The sequence below is a fragment of the Nerophis ophidion genome, linkage group LG18 (assembly GCF_033978795.1).
Source record: "Nerophis ophidion isolate RoL-2023_Sa linkage group LG18, RoL_Noph_v1.0, whole genome shotgun sequence".
Lineage (NCBI taxonomy): Eukaryota > Metazoa > Chordata > Actinopteri > Syngnathiformes > Syngnathidae > Nerophis > Nerophis ophidion.
In genome coordinates this window covers 39,148,966-39,168,698 of record NC_084628.1, presented here as the reverse complement: position 1 = coordinate 39,168,698, position 19,733 = coordinate 39,148,966, and the positions used below count along the sequence as shown (strand labels likewise).

The 19,733-nt window shown below is 42.5% G+C and overlaps 1 protein-coding gene across 2 annotated transcripts in view; it reads right to left on the bottom strand.

The window, feature by feature from the left end:
* Positions 1–19,733, bottom strand: part of cbl (Cbl proto-oncogene, E3 ubiquitin protein ligase) — a 133,889-nt gene that overhangs the window by 87,986 nt on the left and 26,170 nt on the right. For both annotated transcript variants that reach the window (XM_061878093.1, XM_061878094.1), the window contains exon 2: positions 16,116–16,363. In XM_061878093.1, coding sequence (XP_061734077.1) covers positions 16,116–16,363 — 248 coding nt within the window. The remainder of the gene's footprint in view (positions 1–16,115; positions 16,364–19,733) is intronic.

Genomic DNA, 19,733 nt, shown 5'->3' with positions numbered 1-19,733 from the left:
GCCTTTGCTCTAGTGCATGTCGTTGGAGAAGGGAGGGGCCTATCCCCAGGTGCATGTTTTTGGAGGTGGGAGGGTCCTATCCCCAGGTGCATGTCTTTGGAGGTGGGAGGGGCCTATCCCCAGGTGCATGTCTTTGGAGGGGGGAGGGGCCTATCCCCAGGTGCACATCTTTGGAGGTGGGAGAGGCCTATCCCCTGGTGCATGTCTTTGGAGGTGGGAGGGGCCTATCCCCAGGTGCATGTCTTTGGAGGTGGGAGTGGCCTTTGCTCTAGTGCATGTCGTTGGAGAAGGGAGGGGCCTATCCCCAGGTGCATGTTTTTGGAGGTGGGAGGGGCCTATCCCCAGGTGCATGTCTTTGGAGGTGGGAGGGGCCTATCCCCAGGTGCATGTCTTTGGAGGGGGGAGGGGCCTATCCCCAGGTGCACATCTTTGGAGGTGGGAGAGGCCTATCCCCTGGTGCATGTCTTTGGAGGTGGGAGGGGCCTATCCCCAGGTGCATGTCTTTGGAGGTGGGAGGGGCCTATCCGCAGGTGAATGTCTTTGGAGGAAGCCAAAGTACCCGGAGGGAACATGCAAACTTTTCTACACAGAAAGACCCCAAGAACTCAGGACTACTCAGGACTACTCAGGACCGTCGTATTGTGAGGCACATGCACTAACCCTTGTTCCACCGTGCTTCCCGTGATCAATCATGATTAATCCAAATTGTGATTAATCAGATTTTTTTTTTTTTTTTTTAAATAATCATTTGACAGTTTCTACATTTAACATGTTTTGTGCCCAAAATAAGCAAATACTAACTTTAAAAGCGAGACATGTATTAAATGGGATCATGGCATACCGTGACACCTGTTACAATTAGAGATGTCTGATAATGGCTTTTTTGCCCATATCGTCCAACTCTTAATTACAGATTCCGATATCAACCGATACTGATAACTGATATATGGAGTCGTGGAATGAACACAATATTATGCCTCATTTTGTTGTGATGCCCCGCTGGATGCATTAAACAATGTAACAAGGTTTTCCAAAATAAATCAACTCAAGTTATGGAAAAAAATGCCAACATGGCACCGCCATATTTATTACTGAAGTCACAAAGTGCATTATTTTTCTTAACATGCCTCAAAACAGCAGCTTGGAATTTAGGACATGCTGTCCATGAGAAAGCATGAGGAGGTTGAGGTGGGCGGGGTTGGGGGGCGGGGGGGTATATTTTAGCTTCCCGGAAGAGTTAGTGTCGCAAGGGTTTCTGGGTATTTGTCCTGTTGTGTTACGGTGCGGATGGTCTCCCGAAATGTGTTTGGTGTGGGTTCACAGTGTGGCGCATATTTGTAACACTGTTAAAGTTGTTTATACGGCCACCCTCAGTGTGACCTGTATAGCTGTTGACCAAGTATGCATTGAGTTCACTTTGTGTGAAAAGCTGTAGATATTATGTGACTGGGCCGGCCTGCAAAGGCAGTGCCTTTAAGGCAGGCCTGGGCAACTATTTTGACTCGGGGGGTCAAATTTAGAGAAAAAAAATGTGCCAGGGGGCCGGTTTATATATTTTTCAGAAAAGTAATACAACACCTCACAATGAAGTCTGATTGAATACTAAAAATGTTATGTCAGACCGCCTCAAAGACGTAATGGAATTTTATTTTTTTCTATGAACGATAAAACCCTGAATATTGACAACAGATGAACGTCACAACCCCTCTCAATCGACATATTTTACAATCGAGCCAAATGCAACAAAAATGCAACTAACACAGCGAAATATGAACGTGAAGAATAATGATAAAACAAAAAGCATCTACAATCTGATATATGTGATGTATAACTAAGCTTTAGAACTTTCTTGTAAAAATCTCCTTCCACGTCTGTCCCTGACACCCACATTTCAGGCCGCAGTGGAAAAACTCCCCACCCACACTGCCTGGTGTCTCGTATGACCTGCTGTGACGTAAATTACCATAATAACTAGTAGGGTTGTACGGTATACCAGTATTAGTACAGTACAGCGATACTAAAGAATCATATAAGGTACCATACCGCCGCGTCATAAGATTTTTTGTTAAAATAAAGCCCATAATGCAATTTTTTTTGGTCCACTTTATTTAGAATTGTATCAAAGTACCGAAAAGTATCAAAATAATATTGGTATCAGGACAACACTAGTCACTAAAACAGGGGTCGGGAACCTTTTTGGCTGAGAGAGCCAAGAAGCCATATATTTTAAAATGTATTTCCCTAAGAGCCATATATTTTTTTTTAACACCGAACACAACAAAACGTGTGCATTTTTAAGTAAGACCAACATTTCTAGAGTATAATAGGTCTCTTATTCTTTGTAATAACATTGTTATTCGGAAGCAAACTTTGGAGGGGGCGTGGCCTCCGGGCCTGCAGCAAAGCAGGATGTTGCCAGGACCGGCCTCGAAATCAGCGACAGGTGCGTAGAGGGCCCACCTGGGCCTTGTTATCTAATCACCTGTCGCTCTGTTATAAGCAGCAGCCAGGAGGAGAGACAGGGTTGGGGCTGGAGCCAGAGCGTGAGTGAGGACGAAACAGAAAAAGACGATTGCTGGAAAGCAACTGAGAGAAAAATAAAATAAAACAATATTGTAACCCTAAAACAGGCTCTTGGTGGTCTGAAGAACCCCCAGGAGGGCAAGCCCCACACTAACCAATAGTAGATAAATTACTTCTTACCATTAATGCAACTTCTTGAACATAAAAAAGCATGAGAATGTTTTATATTTTGAACGTTATTTTTAACACTGTCATCACAAGTGGAATTATTCGTTACTTATCGTGTTAAGCAATGTCAGCTCAGATTTATCCGAAAGCCAGATGCAGTCATCAAAAGAGCCATATCTGGCTCTAGAGCCATAGGTTCCCTACCCCTGCACTAAAATATCATGCAAAAGCAGAGATTCCAACCATTGAAATACTTTGTATAGTTCAAGACTTACGTCCATTTGAAAACATCACTGCACATCATAATGGCAGTGACACTTTCCATCATAAAGATCAAAAAAAATATTTGGGAATGTCCGGCGGGCCGCATGTGGCCCCCGGCCCTTCATTTTCCCAGGTCTGCTTGAAGGTTTATCGGCGCTCTCTACTGTGAACCACTCCGTACAGCGGCGTTTATAAAAACTTTTAAATTTGACTTTTTGAAACCGATACCGATAATTTCCGATATTACATTTTAAAGCATTTATCGGCCGATATTATCGGACATCTCTAGTTACAAAGACATGTATTTTCTTATTACAACACAGCACGCCAGCAAAAGCACCAGGGAATATATTTGATGTTGTAAACTTTAAAGGGGAACATTATCACCAGACCTATGTAAGCGTCAATATATACCTTGATGGTGCAGAAAAAAGACCATCTATTTTTTTAACCGATTTCCGAACTCTAAATGGGTGAATTTTGGCGAATTAAACGCCTTTCTGTTTATCGCGCTGGAGACGATGACGTCAGAATGTGACGTCGCCGAGGTAACACACCCACCATTTTCATTTTCAACACATTACAAACACCCGGTCTCAGCTCTGTTATTTTCCGTTTTTTTGACTATTTTTTGGAACCTTGGAGACATCATGCCTCGACGGTGTGTTGTCGGAGGGTGTAACAACACTACCAGGGAGGGATTCAAGTTGCACCACTGGCCCGAAGATGCGAAAGTGTCTGCCGCCAGACCCCCATTGAATGTGCCAGAGTGTCTCCACATTTGACCGGCGATGCTAAGGCAGACATGGCACAGAGATGTATGGATAACCTGCAAATGCATTTGCAACTATAAAGTCAACGAAATCACAAAGGTGAGTTTTGTTGATGTTGACTGCCAGCTAATCGATGCTAACATGCTACGCTAATCGATGCTAACATGCTATTTACCGGCGGTGCTAAAGCAGACATGGAACAAAGATGTATGGATAACCTGTAGATGCATTTGCAACTATATTACGTTTCCTTCCACCCACATTTAATGCGAAACAAATACTTACCAATTAACGGATTTAAGTTGCTCCAGTGTCAAAAGATGCGAAAGTCCTGATCGTTTGGTCCGCACATTTTACCGGCGATGCTAACGCAGCTATTCGGCCATGCTATGGCTATGAATAGCGTCAATAGCTATTCGCTCAATAGCTTCAGTTTCTTCTTTAACATTTTCATACTCCAACCATCTGTTTCAATACATGCGTAATCTGTTGAATCGCTTAAGTCGCTGAAATCCGAGTTTGAATCCGAGCTAATGTCGCTATATCTTGCTGTGCTATTCGCCATTGTTTGTTTACATTGGCAGCACTGTGTGACGTCACAGGGAAATGGATAGTGTCTTCGCAGAGAGCTCGGTTGGTAGGGGCGGTATAGCTCGGTTGGTAGAGTGGCCGTGCCAGCAACTTGAGGGTTGCAGGTTCGATTCCCGCTTCCGCCATCCTAGTCACTGCCGTTGTGTCCTTGGGCAAGACACTTTACCCACCTGCTCCCAGTGCCACCCACACTGGTTTTAAAATGTAACTTAGAAATTGGGTTTCACAATGTAAAGCACTTTGAGTCACTTGAGAAAAGCGCCATATAAATATAATTCACTTCACTTCACTTTAACGCTTTATTTAGGGATATTCCGAGACCGGTAAAATTTTGAAAAAAATTTCAAAAAATACAACAAGCCACTGGGAACTGATTTTTATTGTTTTTAACCCTTTTGAAATTGTGATAACCTTCCCCTTTAACATCTAAGTGATTAACGTATAAAGTATGTAATATTTGTTTCATCCCCTCTTAAAAAATTAGACGTCTTTGTTGCTCTACCCTTGCCGTCATTGAGGTCACACCAGGAAAGACTTCACCAGCTGTGCAGTTTAGTGGGACAACCACCCCCGAGGTAGTCGGCTGGCATTTAAGTGTTTAGACCGCCGTGTTCCGCCAGGAGTAGGACACACAAGGTCATTACCTAACTTGGGACGACATTATATGTGTTGCATAGTTTAAAGTAGGGCTGGGAGATATATGGAACATACCGGATATATTGCGGGTTTGTCTCTGTGCGATATAGAAAATGATTGTATGTTGACATTGGAGTATATGTTCTCACAGTAGCGGGCATTACACTACAGGTGGTGGTTTGGCTTCAAGCGGGAAGATGTTGAACAGACAACCCTAATATGTCAAGAATGTGGCAAAAGCATTGCTACAAAAAGTAGCAGCTCTACTAATGTAGCAGCATTTGAAAAGTCACCTGCTAGAGCAGTGGTCCCCAACCACCGGGCCGCGGCTCGATTGGTACCGGGCCGCAGAAGAATTTTTAATTTATTTTTATTTTTTTATTAAATCAACATAAGTGAAGTGAAGTGAATTATATTTATATAGCGCTTTTCTCTAGTGACTCAAAGCGCTTTACATAGTGAAACCCAATATCTAATTTACATTTAAACCAGTGTGGGTGGCACTGGGAGCAGGTGGGTGAAGTGCCTTGCCCAAGGACACAACGGCAGTGACTAGGATGGCGGAAGCAAGAATCGAACCTGCAACCCTCAAGTTGCTGGCACGGCCACTCTACCAACCGAGCTATGCCGCCCCATAACATAAAAAACACAATATATACTTACAATTAGTGCACCAACCCAAAAAACCTCCCATTTTCATGACAAAAACCTCCCTTTTTCATGACAAAGAAAAAAAAAATAAAATAAAATCCACCCCCCGCGGGGCAAATTATCATGCGTTGACCGGTCCGCAGCTACAAAAAGGTTGGGGACCACTGCGCTAGAGAATGAAGAGTGCTTGAAACTCCGCATGTCAACATCTCCAGCCAGTGCCACACCAACAAAATGCAAATGCAACCATTTCCACATCAACACCGTATGAAAAAACTAGTCAACAACAGAAGTAGATAACATCCGCAGGAACCTACCACAGAGCGAAGGACATACACTATTTGATTTCCTATTATGCAGCTCATTTTTTATTTGACACTTATTGAAATATCTTGTGTGACATCATGCACAAAAGTGCACTTTATTTGTTTTAAACTATTGTAGTGGCGTTCTGTACAAAAAGTGCATTTTATTTTAGTATTGTTTTGATATGTCATCTTAGTGACATCATGCACAAAAGTGCACTAATAGCTTGTTTTATAATGTCTCTGACGATCTTGCACTTTCTGTTTTGGAATTGACATGAATGTTTGTGCCACTGCTTAATAACTGTTTAATAAATACACTTTTAGTTGTGATTTCCCTCTCTGCATGAAAGTTTAAAAGTAGCATATATTAATGCAGTATGAAGAAGAATGTTTGAATGTAGACACATAGAATCATCATACTGCTGTGATTATATGTGTCAATTGTTCATTCAAGGCTAAGGCAAAATATCCAGATATATATGGTGTATCGTGACATGGCCTAAAAATATTGAGATAATAATAAAAGACCTTATCGCCCAGTCCTAGTTTAAAGCTCAAATGCAAACGAAATCTTTTTAGCTTTTTGGGATCCCAGTGATACAATATGGCGACAGCGACAAGGAAATACAACTGCATGTGTACCGCCAGACTGCTCAACCACAGGCAGTAATCAGCACTTGGTGCTCAATATTGAGCGCCCCCTATCATATACAGGTGTGTCACTATAACGGCCAGTTTAAGAGCCCTATGATCCAGGTGAGTTGGGGAATGACGCTCTATGCACTTGTCGGGTTAGCTAATTCAGTGTTCTTCAACCTTTTTTGAGCCGAGGCACATTTTTTGCATAGAAAGATCCGGAGACACACCACCAGCAGAAATCATTAAAAAAACTAAACTTGCTTGACAGTAAAAAATTGTTGTCGTAATTGCTGGATATGACTTTAAAGCATAACCAAGCATGCATGACTATAGCTCTTGTCTCAAAGTAGGTGTACTGTCACCACCTGTCACATCACTCCCTAACCTATTTGGACTTTTTTGCAGTTTTCATGTGTATGGTGTAGGGTTGTCCCGATCAGATATTTGGATCGGATCGGCCGCCGATATTCGCCAAAAAATGCGTATCGGTAAGGCATGGGAAAATGACGATCCAGATCTTAAAAAAAACTGCGGTCCGTGTTTTCCAACGCACCGATTTAAATAATACATTCCACTCTTCTGCTGCTCCCTACACTCCGTTCCGCATTTTCCAGCACACCTTCAAAACATCCTCAAGTCTGTGTTCTAACCGTTCAGACGGCCGTGTGAAATTAAAAGTTACGGTAAAAATGTCAGCTGTGTGGGATTATTTTACCCTACAAAACGAAAAAGATGAAGAGGTGGAGTGTAAAACATGCCACAATAAAGTCAAGCGTGGTGGTAAAGTTGTAAGACATTTTAATGACTCTTGCGAGTGAGAGGCTTTTTAGCACTCATCATAGATGAACACAGGAGCAGGCTGACACCTGAGCATCTTGAAGTGCTCGTCTTTGTTCGAAAGATTCTCCCCATTATGCTTTGACTTCAATTGTTTGCCCCCCTTCACTGGGGCAAACAATTGAAGGGAGTTTGTAGATATTTATTATTTTTTTAAAGTTTACACTTGTTCAAGAGCAAGTATTGATGCTGAGTTATAGACATTTTATCCCACTCAGGTTGTTTGTGTGTTTTGCTTTTTTAAGCATTATTTGCTCTTTAAACTGTTCACTTTTTTACGGTTTAATGATGCCATTTCTGTTTGTCATGTATCATTTTTGATATTTTGTGTTTATCCTTGAATACCAACTATTGTGTATTACTCAAACTCACCTAATTCAGCTGGCTAGTTGTTATCAAGAGTACTAAAATCCTTTCCAGCATGAATCTGACAACTACGTAGGCTAAATAACTTTAAACTTTAATACATACTCGGATAGGCCAGTATCGGATCGGAAGTGTAAAAACAATATCGGTATCGGATCGGAAGTGCAAAAACCTGGATCGGGAAATCCCTAGTGTAGTGTTTTAATTCTTGTCTAGTGCTCCTATTTTAGTGGCTTTTTCTCTTTTTTCTGTGTTTTCCTGTAGCAGTTCCATGTCTTCCTTTGAGCGCTATTCCCCGCACCGGTTTTGTTTTAGCAATCAAGACTATTTAAGTTGTTTTTATCCTTCATTGTGGGGACGTTGTCAATTGTCATGTCATGTACATTGTAGACACCATCTTTGCTCCACAGTAAGTCTTTGCTGTCGTCCAGCATTCTGTTTTTGTTTACTTTGTAGCCAGTTCAATTGTAGTTTCGTTTTGCATATCCTTCCCTAAGCTTCACTGCATTTTCTTAGGGGAACTCACCTTTTGTTTATTTTTGGTTTAAGCATTAGACCCCTTTTTACCTGGACACTGCATCCTGCTGTCTCCGACATCTACAAAGCAATTGATAACCGGCTGCCACCTAGTGATATGGAAGAGTATTACAGGGTTACTCTGCCGAGCTCTAGACAGCACCGACACTCAACAACAACACATCATTTGCAGACTATAATTACTGGTTTGCAAAAAAATATTTTTAACCCAAATAGGTGAAATCACACAATCTCATGGCACACTAAACACAGAGTTAGGGAATGCCGCTCAATGCACTTGTCGGGTTAGCTAATTAGCCACCATGCTACTCATTCATAGTGTGCAGGAATGCAGATGACAGGGTTATTTATACCTGGGGCAATGGACGCTGAAATGGTTGCCAGAAAATTTACAGCAGCCATGGAGAAGGTGGCAAGATGGCTACATGACTCTTGTCTTACATTAAGCATTAAGAAAACAGCAACAATGCATTTTGTAAACAAATATAAAATGTCATCCTTTCCAAATATAACTGTTTTAATAAGGTAATTACCAGGGTGACATTCTAGACCTGGGGTCGGAAACCCGCGGCTCCGGAGCGGCATGCGGCTCTTTGGCCACTCTGATGTGGCTCAGCTGCATAATCGCCAACCCCCCCGATTGTTTCGGGGGGTTTCCGGATTTTGGTGCCTCTCCCGGACATCACCCGGGGTTAACATTCTCCAACTTTCACTCGGACGACAATATTGAGGGCGTGCCGTGATGGCTGTACTTCTAAAGTCCTCTACAACATGTCATCGCGCCCGTACGAGATTGCAAGCCGCATACTTGCTAAACAGCCATACAGGTTACACTGAAGGTTGTGATATAAACTTTAACACTCTTACTAATATGCGCCACGCTGTGGACCCACACCAAACAAGAATGACAAACACATTTCGGGAGAACATCCGCACTGTAACACAATATACACGCAACATAACAGTTACCCAGCATTCCCCTGCATCCATGACTCTTCCAGGCTATATTATACACCCCCGCGCCCCCAACCCCGCCCACCTCAACCGACGCACGGAGGGGGGAGTTTCAAGCACTCCTTATTTTCTAGCGGGTGACTTTTCAAATGATGCTACAATTTAGCAGTCGTGTTACTTTTTGTAACAACGCTTTTGCCCCACACTATTACTGTTGTGTGTTCAACATCTTCCCGCTTGAAGCCAAACCACCGCCAGACGATGAACCACCTGCTGTTTTTCTTGGGAATTAATTCTTCCTTCATTGGTTACCAGATTCGCACCTTCTCTCTCTCGTCTTACTTATTAAGGATGTAACGGTACGTGTATTTGTATTTAATCATTTCGGTACGGGGGTGTACCGAACAAGTTTCTAAGCTAAAGTCTTAACAAGCTGCTTTGCTTCTTCTGCCTCTGTGTCCGCAGCCAGCATTGTCCCACCCACACTACCATCTGATTGGTTACATACAGTATATAGCGGTAACAGCCAATCAGCAGTGCGTAGTCAGACCGTAACAGCCAATCAGCAATGCGTATTCAGAGCGCATGTAGTAAATGCTTCAGCATCGAGCAGATAGGTGTTTAGCAGGTGAGCATAAGGCAGCGTACTCTCCCCAAATGATAATAAACACCTCCCAGTAAACTACTAGTAACATCACTATGAGCCCGTTGACCTTCTAGAAACTTAAACTGCAGCTCAGCTCGCTCGCAGTTCTGGCTTGAGGTGAAGGCTAATTAGCTTTTAGTGTAACGTTAGCTCATTTTGCGGTGTGTGTGTGTGTTGTACGGACAGAAACGCTTTGAATGGCAGGATCTCTGCTATCACATGTTGATAAAAATATAACATTTACATAATAAAAATCAACTACAGGCTTCCCAAATGCTGTGATAAAGTAAGCACAATAAGTTGACTTGAAACTGTTTAATGTTGCACTTTTTATATGTAGAAGAAAAGTTTTGTCATTTTATTTATTCTGAGCAACAACTTGAGGCAGTTTAATGTGGATTAACAAGGGCAGAATTATTATAGTGTTCCCAATGTTAAAAGGATAAAGCCATTGTTTACAAATATGGTAAATAAATAACCCAAAAATGTATATTTTGTTGTTTTCTTACTGTACCAAAAATGAACCAAACCGTGACCTCTAAACCGAGGTACATACCGAACCGAGATTTTTGTGCACCGTTACACAAACCCGCGATATATCGCCCAGCCTCACGTTGCATACATGTTTTTACCTTTTGCATATTGGGATCACAACAAACTATCCTCGTCTCACCCGACTCATTCTGACTTTTAGAAAGCGATTAACTACCTGCCGCCACCTACTGGCGTGGAGTATTACATGGTTACCCTGCCAACGGCACATTATTTGCAGATTATAATTATCGAGATGCAAAGAATGTTTTTTGGACCAATTAGGTGAAGTTGCGTAATTTCCCACGGCACACCAGACAATATCTCACGCCACATTGTTTGAAAAACACAGGTCTAACCGACATAAAACACATTCGTTTGGACGGAACAAAAGCCTCTTAAAGTATGAATACTAAAAGTTATTATTGCGGCAGCAAATCAGTCCAGAGATCAAAATGTGGTTTCTTTCCTGTGCAATCCTGTATTCGATGCACTTGCACAGAGAGATCAAAGGCACAGAGCATAACACAAGGAGGTCATGTTTGTATGTAGATGGGGACGATTTGAAGGCAAAAACAAAAGAGAGCATCTGCAGATGAAGCGCAGTTCTGACCACAAATGTTGACGTGCTCCAACCACAACACCTCTCAGTTTGATACCTCCTGACAGCACCCTGAAGGCCGGGAGCAACTGTTCACTGTGTGTGCCAGCCTTGTCTCAACTATGCAACTGTTCAATTCAAATGTTTCCAATTCAGGGTTTCCCCGCAGTGCTTTGTTGTTAATAGGGGAACATTTTCACAATTTCAGAAAGGTTAAAACCAATAAAAATCAGTTCCCAGTGGCTTATTTTATTTTTCGAAGTTTTTTTTCTAAATTTTACCCGTCGTGGAATATCCCGAAAACAGGCTTCAAAGTGCCTGATTTTCGCTATCTGTAAATCCACTCGTCCATTTTCCTGTGACGTCACATAGTGATGCCAATACAAGCAAACATGGCGGATAGCACAGCAAGATATAGCGACATTAGCTCGGATTCAGACTCTGATTTCAGCGGCTTAAGCGATTCAACAGATTGTGCATGTATTGAAACGGATGGTTGGAGTGTGGAGGCAGATAGCGAAAATGAAATTGAAGAAGAAACTGAAGCTATTGAGCGAATAGCTATTGAAGCTATTCGGCGATCGCCTTCTAACCAACAACTGCATTTTTTGACCACTGGAGCAACTTAAATCCATCGATTGGTAAGTGTTTGTTTGGCATTAAATGTGGATGGAGGGAAACGCTGCATGCAAATAATAATAATAATAACAATGGATTCGATTTATATCGCGCTTTTCTATTGTTAGATACTCAAAGCACTCACAGAGAAGTTGGAACCCATCATTCATTCACACCTGGTGGTGGTAAGCTACATCAGTAGCCACAGCTGCCCTGGGGTAGACTGACGGAAGCGTGGCTGCCAGTTTGCGCCTACGGCCGCTCCGACCACCACCAATCATTCATTCATCATTCATTCACCAGTGTGAGCGGCACCGGGGGCAAGGGTGAAGTGTCCTGCCCAAGGACACAACGGCAGCGATTTGGATGTCAATAGGTGGGAAGCGAACCTGCAACCCTCAGGTTTCTGGTATGGTCGCTCTACCCACTATACAGCTACAAATGTACATACAGCTAGCCTAAATAGCATGTTAGCATCGATCAGCTGGCAGTCATGCCATGACCAAATATGTCTGATTAGCACATAAGTCAATAACATCAACAAAACTCACCTTTGTGATTTCGTTGACTTTATCGTTGGAAATGCATCTGCTTTGAGTGTCGCAGGGTATCCACACAATTTTGCCATTTCTGCCATGTTAGCATCAATTAGCATGCCGTGCTAATTGTTGCACACTCCACGTAGGACAACTTGAATCCCTCCCTGTTGGTGTTGTTACACCCTCCGACAACACACCGACGAGGCATGATGTCTCCAAGGTACGGAAAACAGTCGAAAAAACTGAAAATAACAGAGCTGTTTTGACTTGTGTGTGTAATGTGTTTGAGAAAATGGTGGATTGCTTCCCACTGTAACGTCACGGGTGAAAGGTCATCGCTCCAACAGCGGAAAATTGAAAGGCGTTTAAATCGCCAAATTCACCCTTTTAGAAATCGGAAATCAGTTAAAAAAACTGTCTTTTTTTCTGCAACATCAAGGTATATATTGACGCTTACATAGGTCTGGTGATAATGTTCCCCTTTAAGGCGGCCGCCTTAACAACAAAGAGCCACCGCCTAAACCAGAAGTCAGGGACCTTTTTGGCTGAGAGAGCCATGAAAGCCAAATATTTCAAAATGTATTTCCATGAGAGCCATATAATATTTTTTTAACACTGAATACCGTATTTCCTTGAATTGCTGCCGGGTATATAGTATGCGCCTGCCTAGAATTACTGCCGGGTCCAACTCGTTTTGCCAAATAATTAGCATATGCCTAGAATTTCCACAGGGTCAAACTCGTCACGTCACGAGTGACACTTCATCTGTCATCATTTTCAAAATGGAGGAGGCTGATTTCAATAATTTGAAATCGCATAAAGCGAAGAAGATTAAGAGCTATTCAGTAGGATTTAAGGTCCAAGCTATTGAATATGCTAAAAAGAACAATAAGCAGCTATGTTTTATTAATATACCGTAGCTGCGTGTGTCAAATATAAGTCATAAAATGACTCCCGCCTCCTGGTGGTAGAGGGCGCTAGTGATCCTTCTTGCGACTACTCGGCTGCAGAAGAAGTGACAACAAGCAGCAAGAGTGAGCAGCGATTGTTTATTTTTTCTTCTCGCTTGCACTTTTAACATGGAGGATTACATATCTAAAATAAAACAGTTTTCTAAACTGGACTTTCAATGGAAGCAGGAGGTAATAAAGGAAGATCTCCATCCAGACAGAGAGACTTTCAAAACTAAAGAAAGATAAGGAAGACTTCTATAAACAAGTTATCGATGCTTTTGATCAGAAGGAGCTGGCATGGACTTCATTTATAAGTAAAGGTAAGACCATAATAAAGTTTTTTTTTTTTTATTAAATGTGCTTTTCATGATGGTATTCTTACATCACACTCAAATTTATAAGCGCAGGCCTAAATTTACCACATGCCTTTGGTAAACGCCGGAGTGGGAAGAGGTTATAAATAAATTAGCGCCCCGGCGGCAATTCAAGGAAATACGGTACAACTCAATGCGTGCATTTTTAAGTAAGACCAACATTTTTAGAGTATACCGGTAATAAGTCTCTTATTCTTTTTAAAACCATTGTTATTCTAAAGTTAACCAATAATAAACATATTAATGCGACATCTTGGAGAGGTGCGATAGAAAACGGATGGTTGGATTAAAATGCATGAGAATGTTTTAAAATTTGAACCTTATTTTTAACACTGTGATTACCAACGGAATTATTCATTACTTACCGTGTTCAGCAATGTCAGCTAAGATTTACCTAAGAGCCAGGTGCAGTCATCAAAAGAGCCACAGGTTCCCTACCCCTGGCCTAACCTAAAGTCTTAACAAGCTGCTCCGCTTAGTTCTGCCTCTGTCAGTACGTCTCTGCAGAACCCAGGATTGTCCCACCCACAGAACCATTTGATTGGTTACACGCAGAGCGGTAACAGCCAATCAGCACTGTGTATTCAGAGCGAATGGAGTCAGTGCTCTTGCGGTGGGGTGAGCAGAAAGGTGTCCAGCAGGTAAGCATAAGGCAACGGACTCTCCCCAAATGATAACAAACACCCCCCAGTCAACTAGTAGTAACATCACTATGAGCCCGTTGACGTTCTACAAACATAAGCGGCGGCTCAGCTCACTCGCAGTCCTTGAGGGGAAGGCTAATTAGCTTTTAGCGCAAGGTTAGCTCATTTTGCTACCACATGTTGCTCGTTCTGCTACCACGTTGATAAAAATATAACATTTGCATAATAAAAATCAAATACAGGCTTCCCAATTGCTGTAATAAATCAAGCCTGATGAGTTGAACGTATGTCAGCATGTGGCCCCACTTTTAACTCTTTTTCCAAAGGCTTATTTATTGCAAACGCTTACTTACAGTAAGTCATTAATTTGACTTAGCAAGTCATTATTTTGACTTAGTAAATTAGTAGGTCAAAATATTGACTAAGTTATAATAATGACATACTTAGTATCTCAGGTAACTAGGAGTGTTTTGTATTTACTTTCAGAAAAAATATCGAGCTGTATATTGTACGTCGCCAATCAGCAAATGGAGCGGAAAACACAACCAAAAATTGTCGACTTCTTCACGCGACGAAGCCGGCCTACTTCACCGCAGTCTGTAGTCTATTGCCCCCCCAGGCTGTGGTGGCAGCGACGAGGTGGAGACGTGATGGCGACAGGCCAAGTTACACCGATCCATAACACCCACCCAACCCCTTCCCCGGTCTGTCCGCTGGAGAGACACCACCTTAACTAACACATTTTCTGGGGGAAACACTGCAATTCATTCTTAAAGGGGAACATTATCACCAGACCTATGTAAGCGTCAATATATACCTTGATGGTGCAGAAAAAAGACCATCTATTTTTTTAACCGATTTCCGAACTCTAAATGGGTGAATTTTGGCGAATTAAACGCCTTTCTGTTAATCGCGCTGGAAGCGATGACGTCAGAACGTGACGTCACCGAGGTAACACACCCACCCTTTTCATTTTCAACACATTACAAACACCGGGTCTCAGCTCTGTTATTATCCGTTTTTTTGACTATTTTTTTGGAACCTTGGAGACATCATGCCTCGTCGGTGTGTTGTCGGAGGGTGTAACAACACTAACAGGGAGGGATTCAAGTTGCACCACTGGCAAGAAATCTGCCGCCAGACCCCCATTGAATGTACCAAAGTGTCTCCACATTTTACCGGCGATGCTAAGGCAGACATGGCACAGAAATGTATGGATAACCTGCAAATGCATTTGCAACGATAGTCAACGAAATCAAAAAGGTGAGTTTTGTTGATGTTGACTGCCAGCTAATCGATGCTACCATGCTACGCTAATCGATGCTAACATGCTATTTACCGGCGGTGCTAAAGCAGACATGGCACAGAGATGTATGGATAACCTGTAGATGCATTTGCAACTATATTACGTTTCCTTCCACCCAGATCTAATGCGAAAAAAACACTTACCAATCGACGGATTTAAGTTGCTCCAGTGTCACTAAATAAGAAAGTCCTGATCGTTTGGTCCGCACATTTTACCGGCGATGCTAACGTAGCTATTCGGCCATGCTATGGCTATGAATAGCGTCAATAGCTATTCGCTCAATAGCTTCAGTTTCTTCTTCAATATTTTCATACTCCAACCATCTGTTTCAATACATGCGTAATCTGTTGAATCACTTAAGTCGCTGAAATCCGAGTTTGAATCCGAGCTAATGTCGCAATATCTTGCTGTGGTATTCCCATTGTTTGTTTACATTGGCAGCACTGTGTGACGTCACAGGGAAATGGCCAGTGTCTTCGCAGAGAGCCGAAAATAAGGCACTTTAAAGCTTTATTTAGGGATATTCAGAGACCGGTAAAATTTTGAAAAAAAATTTAAAAAAATACAACAAGCCACTGGGAACTGATTTTTATTGTTTTTAACCCTTTTGAAATTGTGATAATGTTCCCCTTTAAAATCAAATCACCATAGCTCACCTGGGTTGCGAGTTCTCCTCGTACATCCGCTCTTTGCCCTCCTTGAACAGACTGATGGTCTGCTTGGTTTTCTTGGTCAGGTTCTCCATGAACACTCGGAAGTACTCGTTCTCTCCCAGGGTCTCCATTTTGCCTTCGTATCGGGACAGGATTGTGCGCAGGTGCTGGTACGTGTCTGGCAGCAGGTCCAGTATGTATGGCGGGCTGTTCTTCAAGGCCAACTTGGGGTTCTGGCACAAACGCACCACCTGCAAAGGATAGAGGATGCATTTAGACGAGAGCTGTCTGATAATGGCTTTTTTGCCTATATCCGATATTGTCCAACTCTTAAAGGCCTACTGAAATGAGATTTTCTTATTTAAACGGGGATAGCAAGTCCATTCTATGTGTCATACTTGATCATTTCGTGATATTGCCATATTTGTGCTGAAAAGATTTAATAGAGAACATCCACGATAAAGTTCGCAACTTTCGGTGCTAACAGAAAAGCCTTGCCTCTACCGGAAGTCGCAGACGATGACGTCACATGTTCATGGCACCTCACATATTCACATTCAATCAATCAATCAATTAATGTTTACTTATATAGCCCTAAATCACTAGTGCCTCAAAGGGCTGCACAAACCACAAGACAAACCACTACGACATCCTCGGTAGGCCCACATACGGGTAAAGAAAACTCACACGCAGTGGGACGTCGGTGACAATGATGACTATGAGAACCTTGGAAAGGAGGAAAGCAATGGATGTCGGGCGGGTCTAACATGATACTGTGAAAGTTCAATCCATAATGGATCCACACAGTGGCGAGAGTCCAGTCCAAAGCGGATCCAACACAGCAACGAGAGTCCCGTTCACAGCGGAGCCAGCAGGAAACCATCCCAAGCGGAGGCGGATCAGCAGCGCAGAGATGTCCCCAGCCGATACACAGGCAATCAGTACATGGCCACTGGACCGGACCGGACCCCCTCCACAAGGGAGAGTGGGAGATAGGAGAAAAAAGAAAAGAAACGGCAGATCAACTGGTCTAAAAAGGGAGTCTATTTAAAGGCTAGAGTATACTAATAGTTTTAAGGTGAGACTTAAATGCTTCTACTGAGGTGGCATTTCGAACTGTTACCGGGAGGGCATTCCAGAGTACTGGGGCCCGAAATGAAAACGCTCTATAGCCCGCAGACTTTTTAGTCAGTCGAGGCGAGGCGTAACAAACGCATGGATAATGATCCCAGCATCTTTAGTGGACAGAATGGAGCGAATTTTAGCGATACAACGGAGATGAAAGAAGGCCGTTTTACTAACACTTTTAATGTGTGACTCAAAGGAGAGAGTTGGGTGGAAGATAATACCCAGATTCTTTACCGTGTCGCCTTGTTTAATTGTTTGGTTGTAAAATGTTAGAGTTGTATTATTAAATAGAGGTCGGTGTCTAGCAGGACCGATAATCAGCATTTCCGTTTCTTTGGCGTTGAGTGGCAAAAAGTTAGCGGACATCCATTGTTTAATTTCATTAAGACACGCCTCCAGCTGACTACAATCCGGCGTGTTGGTCAGCTTAAGGGGCATGTAGAGTTGGGTGTCATCAGCATAACAGTGAAAGCTAATACCGTATTTGCATATGATGTCACCTAGCGGCAGCATGTAGATGCTGAAGAGTGCAGGGCCAAGGACCGAACCCTGGGGAACTCCACACGTTACCTTAACATAGTCCGAGGTCACATTGTTATGGGAGACACACTGCACCCTGTCAGTAAGATAAGAGTTAAACCAAGACAGGGCTAAGTCTGACATACCAATTCGTGTTTTGATACGTTCTAATAAAATATTATGATCGACGGTATCGAAAGCAGCGCTAAGATCGAGGAGCAGCAACATAGATGACGCATCAGAATCCATCGTTAGCAATAGATCATTAGTCATTTTTGCGAGGGCTGTCTCAGTGGAGTGATTTGCCCTGAAACCCGATTGAAAGGTTTCACATACATTTTTAGACGCTAAGTGTTCATTTAACTGCTGCGCAACAATTTTTTCGAGGATTTTTGAAATTAATTTTAATGGGAGCCTCCAACAAAAACAGCTATTTGGACCGAGAAAACGACAATTTCCCCATTAATTTGAGCGAGGATGAAAAAACTTGATTGCATTAAGACGGATTCATATGTTTTTACAAACATTTACTAGGATAATTCTGGGAAATCCCTTATCTTTCTATTGTGTTGCTAGTGTTTTAGTGAGTTAAATAGTACCTGATAGTCGGAAGTGTACGTCTACAGCCAGGGAAGTCGACGGCAGCTTTATGGGCAGCACAAACTCAGCTAATATCCGGTAACAAGCGACTTTTTAACCACAATTTTCCCACCGAAACCTGCTGGTTGACATTCGGTTGGGATCCATGTCCGCTCTGATCCATAGTAAAGTTTCACCTCCGTGAATTTTAAACAAGGAATCACCGTGTGTTTGTGTGGCTAAAGGCTAAAGCTTCCCAACTCCATCTTTCTACTGTGAGTCCTGCAATATTAATTGAACAAATTGCAAAAGATTCAGCAACACACATCCCCAAAATACTGTGTAATTATGCCGTTAAAGCAGACGACTTTTAGCTGTGTGTGTGTGTGCAGCGCTCATATTCATAACAGTCCGTGACGTCACGCGTACACGTCATCATTACGCGACGTTTTCAAGAAAAAACTTCCGGGAAATTTAAAATTGCAATTTAGTAAACTGGCATGTGTTGCAATGTTAATATTTCATCATTGATATATAAACTATCAGACTGCGTGGTGGGTAGTAGTGGCTTTCAGTAGGCCTTTAAATGACCGTTTCCGATATCAACCGATACCGATATATACAGTCGAGGAATGAACACATGATTATGCCTCATTTTGTTGTGATGCCCCCGCTGGATGCATGAAACAATGTAACAAGGTTTTCCAAAATAAATCAACTCAAGTTATGGAAAAAAAATGCCAACATGGCACTGCCATATTTATTACTGAAGTCACAAAGTGCATTATTTGTTTTTTAATATGTCACAAAACAGCAGCTTGGAATTTGGGAGATAGCGTCCCGGAAGAATTAGTGATGCAACAGGTTCTGGGTATTTGTTCTGTTGTGTTTATGTTGTGTTACGGTGCAGGTGTTCGTCATTCATGTTTGGTGTGGGTTCACAGTGTGGCGCATATTTGTAACAGTGTTAAAGTTGTTTATACGGCCACCCTCAGTGTGACCTGTATGGCTGTTGACCAAGTATGCCTTGTTTATTGGAGCTTTGTACTTCTCCCTATATCCGTGTACTAATCTGTACAGCGGCGTTCTAAAAAGTCATAAATTTTACTTTTTGAAACCAATACTGATAATATCCGAGATTACATTTTAAAGCATGGATGTCAAACTCTGGCCCGCGGGCCAAATATGGCCCGCCATGTAATTTCATTTGGCCCTGGAGGCAATATCAAATTAACATTAGAGCTGGCCCGCCGGTATTATACAGAGGCAGTGCCGCCGTAACACCGCATTCACCGCTAATGCTCATACTTGCCAACCCTCCCGATTTTCCCGGGAGACTCCCGAAATTCAGTGCCCCTCTCGAAAATCTCCCTGGGCAACCATTCTCGTGAATAT